The 20,045-nt window shown below is 42.5% G+C and overlaps 1 protein-coding gene across 4 annotated transcripts in view; it reads left to right on the top strand.

Moving 5' to 3' along the window:
- Nucleotides 1–1,149: 1,149 nt before the first annotated feature.
- The window catches only part of mtf1 (metal-regulatory transcription factor 1), a 19,193-nt gene continuing 297 nt past the window's right edge, over nt 1,150–20,045 (top strand). The window contains exons 1-11 of one of the 4 annotated variants that reach the window (XM_061777179.1): nt 1,150–1,285; nt 5,286–5,816; nt 8,282–8,520; nt 12,138–12,269; nt 13,057–13,130; nt 15,356–15,489; nt 15,684–15,761; nt 18,105–18,207; nt 18,399–18,877; nt 19,135–19,201; nt 19,658–20,045. The exon at nt 19,658–20,045 is cut by the window's right edge and continues 297 nt beyond it. In XM_061777179.1, coding sequence (XP_061633163.1) covers nt 5,355–5,816; nt 8,282–8,520; nt 12,138–12,269; nt 13,057–13,130; nt 15,356–15,489; nt 15,684–15,761; nt 18,105–18,207; nt 18,399–18,877; nt 19,135–19,201; nt 19,658–20,045 — 2,156 coding nt within the window. In that variant the 5' untranslated portion in view covers nt 1,150–1,285; nt 5,286–5,354. Of the gene's footprint in view, nt 1,286–1,328; nt 1,420–5,285; nt 5,817–8,281; nt 8,521–12,137; nt 12,270–13,056; nt 13,131–15,355; nt 15,490–15,683; nt 15,762–18,104; nt 18,208–18,281; nt 18,878–19,134; nt 19,202–19,657 lie in introns of those variants that run through there. The other 3 variants (XM_061777177.1, XM_061777178.1, XM_061777180.1) reach the window with 3 other exon arrangements.

Genomic DNA, 20,045 nt, shown 5'->3' with positions numbered 1-20,045 from the left:
ACACAACAACCATGGAACAAAACTAAACACAACCCAAACCCAAAACACAGACCATGACACGTCCCAGCTTTTTAGAACGTGTTGCAGGCATCAAATTCAAAATGGGTGAATATTTTTTAAAAAGTAAATTTAAAAAAAAATTATAATTTGATCAGTTTGAACCTTAAGTATCTTGTCTTTGTAGTGTATTCAAATGAATATAAGGTGAAAATTATTTGCAAATAATTGTATTCTGGTTTTTATTTACGGTTTACACAATGCCGCAACTTCATTGGTGGGGTTTGTAAAATGTTTTGCACATCGAAGTCCAATAGTAGCTTAATGTTTAAAAACAAACAGTTTTTAAATCCATCCATCCATCCATTTTCTGAGCCGCTTCTCCTCACTAGGGTCGCGGGCGTGCTGGAGCCTATCCCAGCTGTCATCGGGCAGGAGGCGGGGTACACCCTGAACTGGTTGCCAGCCAATCGCAGGGCACATAGAAACTAACAACCATTCGCACTCACAGTCATGCCTACGGGCATTTTAGAGTCTCCAAGTAATGCATGTTTTTGGGATGTGGGAGGAAACCGGAGTCCCCGGAGAAAGCCCACGCAGGCACGGGGAGAACATGCAAACTCCACACAGGCGGGGACGGGGATTGAACCCCGCACCTCAGAACTGTGAGGCTGACGCTCTAACCAGTCGGCCACCGTGCCGCCAGTTCTTACAGATTTAATGCTAATATTTTGAACATAAAAGTTAAATACAAATTAACTATTTTGGCAGTAATTCTTTCACTTATCGCTGAGGTGTACCACAGTGTCTTTGAAAATCATTGAGTCAAGGCATTTAAAAAAAAAAGAATATTAGGTTCTCAGCTCAGTGGTTTAATTGTTTTTATTTATTACACTTGATGAAAAGGACTAATAACATTATAAGGGTAAAGGGACGTGTTTTTCTAAGTAAGCCTATTTTGTTCTCTACATTTTTTTAATGACACTTGATAAATGAAAAATAAACGACCAGAACAAAATTTAAAAAAATGGTACTGTCAGTTTCGAAATGAATCAAAAACTGGATACTTGAGTCCAGTTGTTGTTAAAATTTCCCACACTGTCAGTTTCGAAATGAATCAAAAAACTGGATGCTTGAGTCCAGTTGTTGTTAAAATTTCCCACAATGCACTAGGAATGCCTCTACGCGTGTGACGTTGTTTGGTAACATAGGGAGGGTATACGGTGCTAAACAGCCCAAATCACATGAACAACTGGGGATAACGAACCCCCCAAAATATCCAACACAGGTAAATGAAATACATTTTAATATCGTGACCGGGCTTGTGTGTCGGGGGAAGCACACGTGTCGCGTTGTCACACTGAAACAATTGTGTCTCGCAAAGACTTTAGAGTTTTGAGGTCAGCTGTCGACATTAAAACGGTTAGTGGTTAGCTCCTGAGCTAAGTTAGCTGCTAGCCTGATAAAACGTTAGTTGACCGAGCTAAAACAAACCCGGCTAACTTTACGTGTCGGTGTTTCATGTTAAATGCTTGTACGTGTAAAGGTTAAAGCGGTTGAACTTGACAGCGACGATACGTATTTCTATTGGAAGTCCCTCTTCCATGTATGTATAGCAGCTCATTAGCATTGCATGTGAGACAGAGATGCTCAAGGTAGCTTTCGTCTGAACCCGAAAAAACAATATTGACAAAATAACCCAAGGGTGTGAATATTTTCGAAACTGTGTGTGTACGCAGTGCGCGCAATAAGCAAGTTTTTGTAACGGCGCAACGTTAGCTCGCCTTGTTGTGTATCCCCCCCCCCCCCCCCAAAAAAAGAAAAAAAAACATAGGAAGTTGTGAGGTCGTTTAAAATGTGAGTGGAAATGTTCTTTGAAGTATACTGTATTACCTGTGCTGTGTCAGTGACGTGAAACATCCACTTTGTGTTTCCTGTCTGCGAAACTTCATAGTGGCGTTTCATGCGTCATTGTAGGGAAAGTTCTAGATCTCTTTGAACTATTAGCCTGGCAGGCAGTAGTGGGAAGTAACAAGGTCTTTTATCGTAGTTACATTTCTCAGTTATCTATCCAGGTGCATCTCAATAAATTAGAATGCTGTAGGAGAGTTCATTGTGTTTCAGCATTGCAATATCAAAAGTGAAACTTAATAAGTTATACAGATTCATGCAACACAAGAAAATAATATTCACAAGGTCAATTACAATTCCATCTTTTTGACTATTTTGTTAGCTGTAAGGTAAAATCATCAAAATAATAAAATCATGAAATTTACTCTGTGTAGTGAATCTATGCGTGTTTTTAAAAATTACAGAAATACATGAAGTTCTCTAATTCAAATTTATTAAGATGCACCTGTACATGACTAGAACATTTATTTTTGTCATATCTGGTGTGATGTCCCCTTTTAAATCCTGAATTTGGAGAAGGTAAGTTCTTGCTTGACATGAAATATTGCGTCTTCATGATATCGCGGTATTCCAATTACAGCTCTGAAATATATTATTTTCTAATGTTTGGGTAAATAACAACAACAAAAATTCCATTCAACACAATCTATTTTTTAAAACAACCTACACAATATTTGGTACATTCGTAAACGGGAAATTACTGTGGTGCCTTGAAATACAAATGCCTTGATTTCCAGAAGACGAGTTGTCACTTGACTGTTTTTTTTGCCTTGAGATATGAGCAAAGCACTTCACAACATCCAGACACGAACAATTCACATTGGTTTCCTTGCAGTGGAAGGACAGTAACATTTGGTGGTGCTAATGCACCATTTAGCTAGTTTGCCAGCCGCCAATCAATATATGTGGAACTTCACGTGACCAAACTCTGAAAACTGGTTGATGACATGATGTTTTGAAGCCTAACTTGCTAAAATTTATTTTTCTTTATGGCTTGTGTCTTCAGACATAAGTTAAAGCTGTGGCCCAGTTGGTAGAGGGGGTCGTCCACTGACTGAAGGGTCGGTGGTTTGAATCCTGGCTCTGACTATCCGCAGTCAAAGTGTCTCTGGGCAAGACACTGAACCCTAAATTGCCTGCAGGTCGGCGTTGTAAATGAGAAACTGTAATCAGTTGCCTTTCCTCAACTCTTAACTTTATTTATAAAACACTTTCAATACAACCAGAACTGAAATCAAAGTGCTGTACGCTGTATATCATTTATTTATACAAATACGATATGATATATGTGAACACGAACAAAGCCTAAACATTGGATATTGCCATCTTTGGGGGCTCTGTGATGACATGTACTGTTCAACAAAAGGCACGGTAGATGTTTGAAGTTCATACGGGTGCTTTGTCCTGGACTTCTGCTATAGGGTTCTGCCACTTACCGTGAAGGAAGGAAGTGCTTTCACCTGTTTTGCCAAATGCGGAAGTTGGTTGTGCAAATATCGTAGAGACCCCACAGAAGAACAAGGAAGGACAATACATTGGTAGTCGTTTTTTGTGCTCTGATTTTCTGTGATTGCAGGTTATGGGGAGAGCAAATGTTGTTATTACTGTGTGATTTTATACTCTACAATACTGTTTTGTGCCACTTGTGAAAAAGACAAAAAAAATTGGGGGTTATTTTGTGGGGAGGCTGGAATGGATTAATTGCATTTCCGTTAATTTCAATGGAGAAAGATGTTTTTCCATGAGTGTTGTGAGAAGAGCCTGGTCATGGAATGAATTCAAGTTCTATCTAAGATGTGGTTCTCAACTGTTATCACCCTGCGACCTACATTTTCCTTTTGTTGCAAAGTCTCCTCCCACGTTTATAGAACTTAAGAACCAGGGTTTAGACGATCAGGATTTTCAGCGAGTTTAAAAAAAACAAACCGATCACCAATCCGATCACAAGATGGAGCGATCTGTCTATTTAAATGACTTGTTCATTTACTGCAAATACTTGTGTACTGTATCCTGAGTATCTTCAAAAAATATTCTCTTGTCAGGTCATATATTCTAATCAGTCAGGTCAAACCAACTTTACAACATGACAGAAATAATGGGTGCTCACTTACTGTAATTAAATTTCTTTATTGAAATTACATCACACACACCAAAACTTTAGAGCATGATTCGACAGAACCCCAGCATGTTTACGTACAACCGTTAGTGCTAGCACTAGCTTGCTAGGCTACATAACGTTTTGTTGCCTGCTTGCAAGCGGTATTGTAAAAGTATGTGAACATACCTCAAGCGATCCTTGAATGAATATCTTCTCCCGAGCACGGGTGACCACCACCGCCACACGTTTTTCCCCATTTTGTCCTTTTTTGACCAACACAATACATGCGCGATCCATTGTTGTTGTCGTGGCCGTGGTAATGAGTGTATCCGGTCGCCTTTTGAGTTGACAAGATAAAGCCCAGTGATTGTAAAAGATGGGATGCGGTGGTATTGGAATATAAGATTTTATTGCGGTAGTCTGACATAGTGCAATCGTGAAAGACCAAATTTGTCTTGTAGTCTGATCCGGGCATTACGTGTTGTCTGTCTCAGACGTGTTGTGTCCCACACCGCCGACATTTAAAAAAAAAAAAAAAAACTTTATTGGCAGTCAGATATTTGCAGTACTACGTCAAAGCACAGGCGGCACGGTGTATGACTGGTTAGCACAGCTGCCTCACAGTTCTGAGGACCGGGGTTCAAATACCGGCCCTGTCTGTGTAGAGTTTGCCTGTTCTTCCCATGCCTGCTAGCTGGGACGCCTGCGACCCTAGTGAGGATAAGCGGTACAGAAAATGGATGGATGGAGTCAGCTGGTAGTGTTGATGTTCAGCTCGCCAACTGCGTGTGTCTTTAACATCACTTTTTTATTTTCTCGTTTTTTGGGAGCTTAGGGTGTAACTATTGTTAGCTTGCTAACTGCACGCTGGAGTGGTAAATGGGCCTTGTTATGGAAGGTTTGCACAGCTAACTCGCAGAATAGCCAAACAAAAGCATGTCACTTTGTACTTATATAGTGGGGGGAGGGAACTTACGCTCGAACACGAGGCTGTGTTTTAATATATCAGGAACATTCATACGGTGAAAAAGATGCTTCAGCTATATCGCAACAATTCAGCACTATATTGTTATGTCTTTGCATATGTTTTCAGCACTTCAAACATTTAGTGTATTTAGAAACAAAACACGGCTTTCTGTTTAGAGCCCCTTTAAACAATGGATTATTAAAATAGTTGTTGATCAATTTGATGATCAATTAGTTGTCGATTCATCGATTAATTGTTGCACCTCTAGTTAAAATACAGGAGCTCATTGAAATCAATTGTGTGTTTCCTCAGATTGAACCATTGACAGGGTGACTAGTGCAAGTCCTCCTTGGCCAAAAGGAAGGAGCGGCACCAGGGACCATGTCTGAAAATGGCCCTCACACTGAGGCGCCGCTGTACTTCGAGGTAGAGGTGGACCCCTTGGAAGGGGGCGATGAGGACGACGAAGACAAGCTCCACTTCGACAAGGGTGAACATCTGATGGCGGAGTCCTCGTCTTCCGGCGGCCGCGTGTACGACCGCACCACAGTGCTCATTGAACGGGACCCCATCCGGCTGGACGAGGAAGGCGAGGAGGAGGGCCACTGCGGTGGTGACGAAGATGGCGTCACATTCCTAACCGAAGGGGAAGGCGACGAGGAGGATGGCTCGCTGGCCTTCATGGCCGACCCCGACGCCATGTCACAGGGCTACGTGCACCACACCATCTCCCCTGACCAGATCCAGTTCACCATCAATCCGGGCTCTACCCCTATGCCACGCAACATAGAGGGTGCTACCCTCACCCTGCACTCGGAGTGTCCGGAGACCAAGCAAACGGAGGTAAGCACACACAGACACACACACCCTTAAAACAAAATAGAATTTACAACGGTATGCCCATGGTTACAAGTTTAGGAGAAAAGCCAGCACAAATCCTCTTAATTCCTACTATGCTAGTTTTCTGTTTGCAGATATTGACAGGACTGACCTATTGGGAGCTGCATACACCTCTCACTGCACAAACACGTTGCCACATAGCTGTAGATGAGTCCAATCATAATCAGCTGCCAAGTCTTACTATAGCTAATCAGTGGAATTTTGCTTACCTGGAGTGTTAAGCTGTGGAGAAAAAACTTGACGTGCTAGAAAAAAACTGTCTGCAATTTTGGAATCAGCATGCCAATTTTAGTTTTGATCAGCATAAAAATCTAACTCAACAATTTTTTTTTCAAATTGTTCCCCACCGTAATTAACTGTAATCATAATGTCTAATGTGCCTGTGGATGAAAAATCTAAGCTTGTGACCAAAATGCGAGCGCTACGTACCTCGCAAATGAATGGAGTCAACAAGACTCTTTTAAAATACCCCACTGTCGCTTTTATTCTCGTACATGTCCTCTCTTTAGCAACCCGCTTCTATCCAATCGCTCAATGTCCGGGGGTGCGTCGGCAACTCCTATTTTTATGCGATGGTCCAGTCCACTTAGGTTCGACTGCATCGCGCAGTGTGTGGCAGGCCTAAGTGGCAAACAATCTCCAAAAGCCAGAAAAAACTCTTGCATGAAACCAGGTTTAGATACACTGTATAAAATGACACACAAGCTTTTTTTTCTCCCTGTTCAGCGCTACATCCATAAGTGCAACTTGAAACTCTACTATGCAAAGCAAAAGCCATTTATCAACAACACCCAGAAACGCCGGGGGCTTCTCTGAGCCTTAGCTCATCTAAGATGGACTGATGCAAAGTGGAAAAGTGTTCTATGGTCCGACGAGTCCACATTTCAAATTGTTTTTGGAAATTGTGGACGTCGTTCAAAGAGGAAAAGAACCATCCGGACTGTTATGGACGCTAAGTTCAAAAGCCAGCATCTGTGATGGTATGGGGCTGTGTTAGTGCCAATGGCATGGGTATCTTACACATCTGTGAAGGCACCATTAATGCTGAAAGGTACATACAGGTTTTGGAGAAACATATGGTGCCTTCCAAGCAACGTCTTTTTCACGGATGCCCCTGCTTATTTTCGCAAGAAAATGCTTACCACATTCTGCACGTGTTACAACAGCGTGGCTTCGTAGTAAAAGAGTACAGGCACTAGACTGGCCTGCCTGCAGTCCAGACCTGTCTCCCATTGGAAAATGTGTGGCGCATTATGAAGCGTAAAATATGACAACGGAGACCCCGGACTGTTGAACAGCTGAAGCTGTACATCAAGCAAGAATGGGAAAGAATTCCACCTACAAAGCTTCAACAATTAGTGTCATCAGTTCCCAAACGTTTATTGAATGTTGTTAAAAGAAAAGGTGATGTAACACAGTGGTAAACATGACCCTTTCCCAGCTTTTTTGGAATCTTTTGCAGCCATAAAATTCTAAGTTCATGATTATTTGCTAAAAACAACCAAGTTTATCAGTTTGAACATTAAATATCTTGTCTTTTTAGTGTATTCAATTAAATATAGGTTGAACATGATTTGCAAATCATTGTATTCTGTTTTTATTTGTTTAACACAACATCCCAACTTCATTGGAATTGGGGTTGTATATACAGTAAATGAGTAAAGTCATTTAAATAGTCACATTGCTCCATCTTGTGTTCGAATCGGTTATTGTTTTTTTAAACTCGCCGATGAGTAATCGGCCCCAAAAATCCTGATCGTGTAAAGCCTATTATTTTTATTATAAAATATGACCCAGGACAGCCTCATGGTAGGCTACACAAACCTTGCAGCACCTATTATTTTTAAAAAGACATTTTTAAATAGTTTTATTTTTGTTTTTTTGGTCACTTTAGGAAAAGTCATCACATTTCAGGGTGCAAGAATATTTAGGGTATTGTTATTGGTTATTTTATTCAAGCGCCCCTTGCTGAGGTTGCGGTGTCTTTTTGACCAAGTGTTGCAAAAAGCCCCACAAAACTTAAGGGATTGGATTGATGGAGTGTTACTGCAAATGTCATAGAGTTGTGAGTCTCACCATTGCAGAAAAGTCCTCATAATGTTTGCTCATTAGATTCTTGTCAGTTTATATCTACATTCCTGAGAAGTTCAATATCTGTTGACCTTAAGCTGAGTGTATAAGTGAAGAGTCAGACTGGCTCTAAAACAGACATAAATGTGATGCAGGTGAGAGTAGTTATCCTTGCTGTCCTCGCTTGCCTCATGTGCTGAGTCTGTCTGATTCACTGAATCAGACAGACAGTCACCCCATTAAATGTGAATCAAATTCCTACCCCGTTCATGCACAAACTCACTTAAGACGACAAATCCACCATTCTGAAGACACTCCATTTTATATGTGTATCTCAGGTGAAACGCTACCAGTGCATGTTTGAAGGCTGCACCCGGACGTACAGCACGGCGGGGAACCTGCGCACACACCAGAAGACCCATCGTGGCGAGTACACTTTCGTGTGCAACCAGCAAGGCTGCGGCAAGGCCTTCCTCACTTCATACAGCCTCAAGATCCACGTCCGTGTGCATACCAAGGAGAAGCCATTCGAGTGCGATGTGCAAGGCTGTGAGAAGGCCTTCAACACCCTGTACAGGTTAGCTCATTTGACATTGTCGCAATGATTGATCGCCGCTGGTTATGTCATTTACAAGCTCGGTGCTCACTTAGTCTGTGTGTTATGGTGGATCTCATGTCTCTTAATTGCAACATTCCTACCAGGGTTGAAACAATTAATCGAATAATTTGAAGCTGAAATTCAAAGTAAAATCTTTGATGTGAAGCTTCACCGAAATCATTTTCCCGCACAAACTGATGTTACTGCACACGCACACACCGCTCCGTGTAGGAATAAGTTGATAAAACAGCCAACTACACTCTCATTTGCTGACGCACACATCACTCAACAGGTCCAGCCTTTTTAGGACACACACACAAAAAGTCTCAGAATAGCCGCGAGAACCTTTTCATTGTAGATAATTATGAATATTCTAAATCTTTGGTTGGCGGCACGGTGGACGACTGTTTAGCACATCTGTTTCACAGTTTTGAGGACCGGGGTTCAAATCCCGCCCCCGCCTGTGTGGAGTTTGCATGTTCTCCCTGTGGCTACGTGGGTTTTCTCCGGGCACTCCGGTTTCCTCTCACATCCCACAAACGTGGTAGGTTGATTGAATGCTCTAAATTGCCCGTAGGTGTGAATGTGAGTTATATGAGCCCTGCGACTGGCTGGGGACCAGTTCTGGGTGTATCCCGCCTCTCGCCCAAAGATGGCTGGGATAGGCTCCAGCACGCCCGCGACCCTAGTGAGGAGAAGCAGTACGGAAAATGGATGGATGGATAAATCTTTGGTAAATATTAGTAGGCTAACTTTAATTGTCAGATAAATGTAACAGATTTCAAAAGCAGGACAAAGTGGTCCAAATTACATAAGAGGGGGCGAGCGGGAGGCTGTGAATATTTCTGCCTTGGGCACCCAAATGACTAGCTCGCTACATACGGCCTTGCTTTGAGCCAGTGCTGACGCTGCTCGGCATCCATGACAACCAGGGTGGGATTAACAGCTCGTGTATTGATTAAGATTGCTGCTAGCTAGCTGAAAAAACTAATGTGAATTGCAGGACACATTGGGCAATTCACAGTTACATTGTAGTAATAATAATAATAAATATACATGCGGCATCGGGTCTTGTCTTCCCTGCGATGCGCCGCTCCCAGTATCTGTGAAACCACGTGAGCCTGGCTGCTTAGACAGCAGCGGTTGGATGGCAAATTGAAGCATTTTACGAATCGGGGGAAAATCTAAACGGTCACACATGGCAGAATTGGCACGTTTCCTTTAACTTTTATCAGGATGGACTTTTGACGTGCGGCACGGTGGCCGACTGGTTAGAGCGTCAGCCTCACAGTGCTGAGGACCCGGGTTCAATCCCCGGCCCCGCCTGTGTGGAGTTTGCATGTTCTCCCCGTGCCTGCGTGGGTTTTCTCCGGGCACTCCGGTTTCCTCCCACATCCCAAAAACATGCATGAATTGGAGACTCTAAATTGCCCGTAGGCATGACTGTGAGTGCAAATGATTGTTTGTTCCTATGTGCCCTGCGATTGGCTGGCAACCAGTTCAGGGTGTACCCTGCCTCCTGCCCGATGACAGCTGGGATAGGCTCCAGCACGCCCGCGACCCTAGTGAGGAAAAGCGGCTCAGAAAATGGATGGATGGATGGATGGACTTTTGACGTAGGCAATTTTGATTCGCCAGCGTGGCGAATGTGCGCAATAGTCGCTTCGCCACATCCTGTTTCAATTAGCCAGCAGCGTGACCCCTGGTTCCTGTCAGGCGAAATCCCCTCACCTCCAAAATTACAACTTTTTGAGAAATAAAAAAGCAATTCCAACTTGCTTGAGTTTTCAAACACTGCTTTGTTGAAGTTGGTTTACCATTGCACATACATCAACACAACCGGACCGTATAAAATAACTTTAATACTTCACAAAAGGGAACGCCTATATCACATTATCTTCCGAAACTCTTTTTCAAAGTTCTTAGAGGCACGAATGATTCAGTAAATAAAACAATGAGCTGACAAAACCCGTGTATATAGGTGAAAATTAATCTGCACTGTACTTACCTCATGCATTTTCCTTCTGCAACAAAGTATTACAGCGATTGAGTTTAACAAAACAAGCCTACTCAAATATCCTCACTATTTTCACTCGTTATTGTCTAAAAAAAAAAAAAAAAAGTGTCTTTTAATATTGGGAACAAATAAACAGCAAAACATGTATTAGTTTAATAAAGCAATGTCTTGGCCTCCATTGCTGATGTCAGCAGGCTCATGCAGATTTGGTCCTAAATGTGGGTGGGCCAAAATCTGTCTGAAAATCAAATATGTTGTCACAAAACAAGCTTAAACAAGATTTTTTTTTTTTTTTTCTGCAAACATCGTTTGTTAAAGTGACCTCCGATTGCAATGACGTGTGGTATATATGATCTCTTTTGACTTGAGTAACATAACAATAAGATACACCTTTCGATAATCGTTTCCAGATTTATATATTTTTACAAATCGTAATTTCAACATAGGCCGCCATTGTTTTTTCGTCGCAGTGCATTCTGGTTAGTGACGTCAAATGAGGATGTGCCCGACGCCCGGAGTTTTTAGCAGTAGCCACAGTTGAGGCCCCTGGCGGCGATGAACGCTGTTCAGCCATTTCAGTTCGAGCCAGTGTGTGATCTGGGAAATGAGGAGAGTGAGGAAGACCCAAGAAATGAGGATGAAGATGGCAGGTGTGAAGAAACTCGAGTTGGTCATTTTCAGTGGTGTATTTGTAGCTACTGCTTGCTACAAAATTTTCATTACATTTTTAAATTTAACTAGTTTAGCTTTCATTTTTGTAAATTCTTATCATAGTGCAAATATAAAAAAAAAATCTGAGTCTGTTTTATCTGGGCAGTATTTAATTCTGAAGTTACTTAATTACACTGGGTCATGGTTACACCGCAATATAAGTCTGTAATTAAGGTGTAATGTTCTCAATTGCATTTAGGAGCAAGCTTCAAACACTTGTCCCTACTCGCGCGGAGGATCGAGGACCAAGGAGGTTGTAAATAAAGAAATGAGATTTAGCCTGTGTCCTTGAAAATGAAACGCAAGCCTGTTTAAAGGGGACATATAAATGTAAAATGTTCTTTTTAATTGGTCACTGATGGTGCAGTGGTATACTTGCCTGATTTTTATATGTACAGCCATTAATCACAAGGGTCTCAAAGGACTTCACAGGCCAGAGTTGGTAAAGATTGACGACGTCCCCCTTAATCTAAACCCCCCAATTGGGCAGGGAAAAATTCAGAACCCCATTTAGGGAAAAAAGAAAACTTGAGAAGGGGACCAAAGATGGGATCCCCATTCCAGGATGACCAGGCTGCAGTGGATGTCGAGTTGGCAATATTTATCACATAGTATAGTGCTGTATTTTTATTAAATTGTGTGCAGGCAAAATTGTGTGCAGGCAGCGTGGGTTCAGATACTACTCAGTGATGGTGTGAATATGTGTGTGTGAGAATGGTCATTGTCTCTATATTTGACCTGAGATTGACATTCCACCTTTGCTGTGTTCTGTGTAAAAAGCAAAGACGGGTTATTGCCAGATGTTGTGGCACAGCTTTTTTCACAGCATCTCCGTGTAAAAGAGAACTTAATTCAATTTTCTTCGTAGGCTAAAAGCACACCAGAGACTCCACACCGGTAAAACATTCAACTGTGAATCCGAAGGATGCACAAAGTACTTTACCACTCTCAGTGACCTGAGGAAGCACATTCGCACGCACACTGGAGAGAAGCCGTTCCGGTGAGAATTCCCATTATAAACCAATTGAGAAAAAGGAAACATGATATTAACTCATCTCCTCCCTCAGATTTCTGTCAAAATTAATCCTCATGAAGAGAGATTTTATATTTATTAATACATTTACTAAAGGCCTCTTTATACTCCCGTGCTCGCGTGGCCGACAACGCCAGCATTGCATCATGTGACCGACACATTGGCCTGCGCGGCCCCTCTGCGTAGCTTGACGCGCACACGGCAAAAATCGTTGCTGCGCGGAGAACGCCACCGAGATCATCTCTCGTGATTGGTCCGTTTTAGTCACATGCTGTGGTGACGTACTCAGCGTGTCCCATGGTTCTACATACCATCTACGCCACCGCCTTCTCGATAGATTTTGCAGCATAATTAAACGTATCATCTGGTCTTCTAGGTCCATTTGTTCTAGCAGACACTGTTCCACAGTTGCCATTGTTGTTGCTTGGTTCCTTGTTACTGAAAGGAAAGTAAAAACGGCTACCGGAATTGGCCAAAAAAATGCAGAGGAAACTCTACCCTGTGGTGTCCTACCCAATACCAGCTGTAGCGACACCCCCGACTTGGAGGTGAACTGCAGTACATTTTTAAAACTGTGCGCGTGGGTTGCGCTCGAGTATAAAGGCAAACTACGCACGGGACAGCCGCAGTGACGTCAGCGCGGTCGCCGTCTGCGCGAGTATAAAGAAGCCTTAAGAAGTTTACTTTGGGAAGGCAATACAGCTGACAGGAGGCCTTTTTATGACTGACTTAATTTTGTTCCATATCTCACAAGGTGTGACCACGACGGCTGCGGCAAAGCTTTTGCAGCAAGTCATCACCTAAAAACCCATGTACGGACCCACACAGGTACATTGTGTGTTCATTGCAGTGGTTTACCTAAGCAGACATATTTTCTAACTCAGTGATTCCCAATCTTATTGGAGCTAAGGCTCATATTTGACATTGGTAATATCTCATGGCACACCACCAAACAAAAATGTCCCAAAAACTACAGAAATAATGATAATCTCATCCTCTGTTTACTCACAAATAGGCTTTCAATGGGATCGAAATTGATACTCACAAATAGGCTTTCAATGGGATCGAAAATGTCGGGTCAATTTCTACTAAGTTTCCAGTAAATTGCAATGAGGAATATAGGATGGGAAATTTGGAAATATTTCAAATTGGACACTTTCCATGGGAATTAACTAGGAATTGAGGGAAGTTTCATGGTGTTACGGTATCATATTCAAGAAGAAATATAAAAATTTTAGGATGTCATCAGCAGACACGCAAAATAGACAACTCTCCTTGCTCTCAATTCCCTGTTCAGAGCTATCCTTCAATTTTGTAAATTTCTGGTTTATTGCCATTACATAGCTGCCAAATGTTACAGAAAGTCCGTATTTTGGTACGGAAATCACTGAACCTTGACTCATTACGACCGTAACACTGATTGTTCCAGATATTGGAAAAAAAAATCCGACATTATCGGCGCATCTACATTGAACAGCTGCTTGGTGCACGCTATTTTATTACACCCAAACCCCACACACCACTGCTGCCAGGCCGCAGAGGGTAAAATACTCTTTGCGGCAGGTGTCAACGCTTTGTAAGTCGCTGATCATCGACTTCATGGTTGTAAATAAGCTACACTACTTATCATGTTCCTTACAAGTGCCACGAAGGGAGGACGAGGGGTGGATACACGAAGACTCTGTCAAAGCCATGCTAATTGCGAAGCTATTGTTACATGCAGTCGCAAAACATCGAAAATAAGTGATTTGGTGGTACGGTATACTTGTCACATAGGTCTGACTTGAACTGCGTTTTTGTGGATAGTAACCAACTTTAAACAACAAAATAACAGGCCAATTAATACGTGTTTAGAGATATATAAAATAATACCCATCCACGCAGGATGCCGCATCTGAACCGGAAAGTAAAGTAATGAAAAAAACCCTGTAATTGTTTCTCGTTTCTTTTTTTTTCTTTTCTGAGCAATACAACAGGCACTGTGCAGCTACCTGATTTTAGGACCCTAGCTACTTGCCGTACGCTATAAAAAAAATTTGGTGTTGGCTCAAAGTTTAAAAATAAAGATGTATCTATTCCCATGGATATTTTGAAGGTGTTTCAATTCAGCTAGTGTTGAGTATATGCCACAAGACTTATCTAGCTAAGTAGAGATAAATATACAAATATCAGTGTAAATTGCTCCTTTATTTTAAGTTGAGCAAACACCTCTTGCTTTACAGTGTGGGGAGTGAGACGCGGTGCGGTGATGGTGTGCACAATTTCTACTGAGAGTCGGAATTTACAAAATTCGCGAAACGTAATGCCAGAGTTGTGTGCTCCCAGCGCTTCTCAGCCTTACAAACATACAACAAAACATGTAACTTTACAGGTAGTGTTTTACGTGAGAAGCAGATAGCTCTTCGTGGCGAGCGGGCCGAACGTTCGCCGTTCATAATAACGCGACTGCTCTCTATCTACAGAAAGGAGAGCGTGCACGTGGAGGAGATTGACTAAAGCAGTGAAAAATCACCATGTCTTTATATTGTGAGACTGTTCAGGAAACATTAAAGCATGCACTCGCAAAAGTGTGACCACATGAGATCTTTACTCGCACACACTGAATAAAGGATTGAATATGCGTCGCAGTCTCGAGCCCTGACTTAGGCTTTAATACGCAATACGCTACTATATTTTAATTTTGGTCAATATGGTGGTACTTGGTTTAAAAAGTATGAAAACCACTGATCTCGTGGAGGAGCATTTACCTGTTCTGCTTGTCACGATATGTAGCTGGCATAGATAAATTAACATCATTTATAGGATACAATATTTTTCAGACCATTAGTGTGTGTGTAACAATTTCCCGTGGCTCATCTGATGATCTCTCACAGCAAAGGGGTTGGGAATCACTGTGATATGTATTATGTTTATGCCCATGGCTTTATTTTAAAACCTACATAGAGAATAATCCAACAGAATGTTCTGTTCATGTGAAGCCACAGCATCGTTGGATTGAAATAAGCGTTTATCCTGTCCTTCAAGTCTGATTCTCTGTTTAAATCCTTTTACAGGTGAAAAGCCTTTCAACTGTCCAAGTGACGGCTGCGAGAAGACGTTCAGTAGCCAGTACAGTTTGAAGAGTCATATTCGGGGTCACGATAAGGGACAGCCATTCAGCGTCACCCTCACTCACCCCCTGTCCGAAGTGAGTCACGACACCACGGCTTCTCGGTCTGCGGGACACCCTGTGTTGTAATGCTGGCGTAGTGACTTCTATTATTCACTTCCTCAGCTAGACAGGCTAACGCGCTTTATCTAACAGTTACATCTGGTTTCTGTGACAAGTTAGACAAATTAGGTTCAATTCATCTTTTTTTTTTTTTTTTTTTTTTTTAACAGGATGCAAATCATTCACTGTGCCTCAGTGACTTAAGTCTGATCTCGACTGACTCTGAGCTTCGAGAGCAACTACACAATGTAAGTCGAGCTCAACTGTATGGATTTAGAGTAACCTCAAATCATTGTATGTCGGGACAGTCAATATCAATGCACATTACAACTTTGTGTTCGTGATGACTCAACATATACAGTACACTACACTACAGTACACTATATTGGACATTTGTTTCAGTAGAAGGTAATCACGTTCTTCTTTTTTGTATCTTTTTAAAAAAAATATTTTTTATATCTAACTCTGCAAAGAAATAAGAGACCATAGCAGAATTATCCTTTGACAACAAATCTTCATCAGAATCATCTTTATTTGCCAAGTATGTCAAAAACACACACGGAATTGGTCTCCAGTAGTTGGAGCCGCTCTAGTACGACGACAGAGAATACTTTTGAGACATAAAAACACAGTCACCGAGCAATAAAAGATTACCAGTAATGTGGTGGAGGATTTATTATCAAACAACTGTGTTTACTCTTTTTAAATCATAATGACAACAAGACACTACACAAATGACCCTGATAGAAAGTTTACGTACCCTTGAGATTTTGGACTGATAACATTCACACAAAGTGAATTAAGCAGTGATCAGATGAGCCCAGAGGAGCACGGAGGATAGCGCGGCATGCGTCATTTAGCATACTATAGCAGTGGTCTAGAATGTTGTTTTCCCTGGTAGGACAGTTGATATTTATTACTTAGGGATTCCTGGTTGGGTTTAGCTTTAACCCCAACAATAATAAGGGGTGAATCTGGGTGCTTTTTTTTCAATTTTATTTACTTGTTCAGCGAGCGTTAGACACCCACGAAAGATGACGAGAGAGAGATGAACTCATGCAGCGAGTAGAATGACTTACAGTTCAAAAACAGTGACTCCAAGTCCAGGCTGCAGTGTGTGCTGAGCTCTGTGACATTGGTACACCATATCTCACCACCTATTGTTTTTCCCAATAACTCCGTGATGCAGTCTGCCCGGTGTAGTTGGAAGCCTGGAAACATTACGGCGCCTTCAGCGACGCGTTCACAAAGGCATGTCTCCGTGAAGCACAGGGCAGCGGAAGGTCCGAAGTCTTTATTGGTCTTTGTGAGAAGATGAAGCTCGTCCATTTTGTTGGGTAGGGAGCGTAGATTCGTAAGGTGAATTGACAGCAGTGGCATTCAGTATCCTCTCTTACGGCGCTTGACCTGCACTCCGGCTCGCTCCCCCCTGCGTCGTCTTCACCTCCATGCGCCGTACACCGCGGCCGCCGCTCCAGCAAGCATCCCAGAGAAAAAACTGAGCGGATTTGTGAAAGTTGGTGAAAGAAAGTCCAGGGTAGACTCCCTAATGTTTAACAATTCTTCCCATATGTAAGTGAGTCGTGTAATGTCTCTGGAGACGAATAAAAAACACAAAAACATAGACAATACTAGAGAGCATGTAACTGATCATTGAGATGCATAGCAATTTAAGTCATTCATTTATGAAAAATATGAAAAAAGAATGTGTGTGTGTGTGTGTGTGTGCGCGCGCGTTATTTTATTTTATTTTTTTAATATGTACCTGCATTTCAGATACATGAAAAGTGCTATGTACTGTAAATGTTTTGATTGGTTGATATGGAACACAAGATGAGATTGGCCGGTTTGTGGTAGAGAAACGTGCAGGACTCCCACTAATTACAGCAACTAATTAGCCTAATGTTGAATTATATTTTTAATAATTTGAAAAATGTATGCCTGTCCATGTCACTGATGGTGAAGTGGTACATTCACCTGCGTTTAGTTCCCACTCAGTGACGGTGTGAATGTGAGTGTGAATGGTTGCTCGTGTCTATACAGTACATATGTGAGTCTTCTATCGCCGAAATTCACCGTTTTGAACTCAAAATAGACCATTTATATTTCATAGGCCCGAAGTCAGCTGGGATAGGCTCCAGCACCCCGCGACCCTGAACAGGATAAGCGGTGTTGCGAATGGATGGATACCTGTCCCTCGAAATATGTCTGTACATTAAACCAGTCTGTGATTCAAAAAAAGGTTTGGGACCGCTGTACTGCGCTGAAAAAATATCAATGATTAAATGACTTTGAACTGTCATCACGTTATAGTTGACTGCAAAAACATCTTCACCCCGACAACCCACCCCAATTTTTATTTTTAATTTTTTTTTTTTTTTTTAAATCTGGGCTTGGGAGTGGCAGTGGCTGGGTTTTTGAACACTGATTAGGAATGAAACCTGTGAAGTCTTCAGGTCACCGTAGCAATTGTTGTAGCTTCCAGATGGGGCAGAGAGGCAGTTTGAGGTTATGTTTGCTTTTCTGATGCTGATTTAGTACTGGTGCAAATGGGGTAACCACAGTTTCTTTCGATTTATAATTCACTCCAGGCACAGAATTTGGACCTGAACAATGTGACCCCAGTGAAAATCTTTGAGCTCATGTTCCAGAGTCCGGAAAATAGCGTTAGCCAAGATGAGGCCCCGCCTAGTGGTAAGAATATTTTCAAACCTCTTGGGCGTCGCATTTGTTTTATGTCTGCTGATCCACACTTGACGCCTCCTCAGAGAGTCTTGCTGAGCGCTTTGGCCTCGAGACTCCCACCCCGCCGACAATGACTGAAGCTTCATCTCTGATTTCTTACTCTCTCACATCCACCTGCTCGTCCTCCTGCTCCCACACAGCCACTTTCATGGAGGCTCCTCCTTCATCTCAAGCCCTCGCGCCCGCTTCCGCTGCTGCCTCCTCCACTCAACCGCCCGCTTTCGTTCGCATCTCCGACAGGCCCGTTCAGACTTCTGTCCAAGCGTCGAACCATGTCGCCCCACAGCACTACGTCACACTGCCGTCGACATTCCTTCAACGGGACGCCGTGGCCCAGCCTGGTCCTCCGCCTCCACAAATCTCGGCATCTGCTCCGGTGGCTCCAGTGCCAGGCGCTACACCAGCCACATCTATTGTTGCGAGCGCCGCCTCGGATGCTATGACAACTGTAGCTCAACCTGTGCCTTTGGCCAGTAATACCGTATCTGGTTCTTGCCCCGCTACCATCACCATTGCACCAACTCAGAACCTACTGCAGCCCGGCCTGGTTATGTCCGACCAGAACCTTCAGTGGATCCTGAGCAGCGCCGCCAACAGCCAGCAGAATCCCGAACAAGCAGTGAGTTTAAAACAGAGATAACTCATCCCTTTTATTCTTATGTATCCATTCATCCATTTCCAATATTAAAATACAGAAAAATGTATCTATCCTTGTCGGGCAATTAGGTAGCAGAAAGCTGCAGTTATTTTCAAAGTTTACAACTTATGGGCAAAATATACGGGATATATTTACATATAGCACTGGTATTTACTCAATACAAGTACTGACATTTAAACTGTATATTGCACTGAGTATTATACAATATTCCTTCACAGTCACAAGGTGGTCCAAAAGTGGAGAAGGTGTTCTTCACTACAGCCATACCAGTGGGTGGAAATGCTGGTAAGATTGTTTTTTATTTTTTTAAAGCCTTCTGAAGTAGAAAATATAAATCAGGGATAGGCAACTTAAATGACGGGTCCCACAATTTTCCGAGGGGATTTGCAGTTTTTTGACAGCAGTAGTAGAATATAGGTAGGTTCTACTAAATTCAGCCATTTCTCAGAAACCACAGAAATGTTGTTTTTTTTAACAATAAAATATGAAGCATATGGTGACTTTGATAAAAAAAAATATTTTTTTTTTGCTTTCATGACACCCCTAACATCTGAACAGTTGTTTTATTCCCTAAAACAGCAAAATCATCTAAGAATGGCTTTTGATAGCAAAATAATAATGTATTCACCAATACACAAGCGCTGTGAGTGACGCTTCTCATTGAATTTTAAGAGCAGTTGGGTCTGTTCTATCGCTTTGTTTTTGTCAGTAAATTAAACTTGTGCTCTAAATTGTTTTTAGGGAGCTCAGTCCAACAGATTGGTCTGAGCCTGCCCGTCATCATCATCAAGCAGGAGGAGTCATGTCAGTGTCACTGTGCCTGCAAGGACATGACTAAAGACAAGAATGCTGCCTCTGCGGCCTCCACCGCAGCACAACAGCAACCACCAGACACGACTCCTCCTCCTCCTCCTCCTCCTCCTCCGCAGCTCCAAGAGCCTTCATGTCATCCCGCTACCGCCTCTTCTTCTCCGTGCTGCCTCCCTGAGTCTTCCTCCAAGGTGGGTGAAGTCAATCCCTCCTCAGCTCAGACGTTCCCCCAGTCGGCGTTGTCGTCCTCGCACGGGCTCGCCAATATGGACGTGTCAGACTTCCTCTCGCTGCAAAGCCCGGAGACTGCCGCCAACAT

Source organism: Phyllopteryx taeniolatus, chromosome 6 (assembly GCF_024500385.1).
Source record: "Phyllopteryx taeniolatus isolate TA_2022b chromosome 6, UOR_Ptae_1.2, whole genome shotgun sequence".
In the NCBI taxonomy this organism is placed as follows: Eukaryota; Metazoa; Chordata; class Actinopteri; order Syngnathiformes; family Syngnathidae; genus Phyllopteryx; species Phyllopteryx taeniolatus.
Note: the sequence above shows the minus strand (reverse complement) of the source record. Positions and strands in the feature narration are given on the sequence as shown.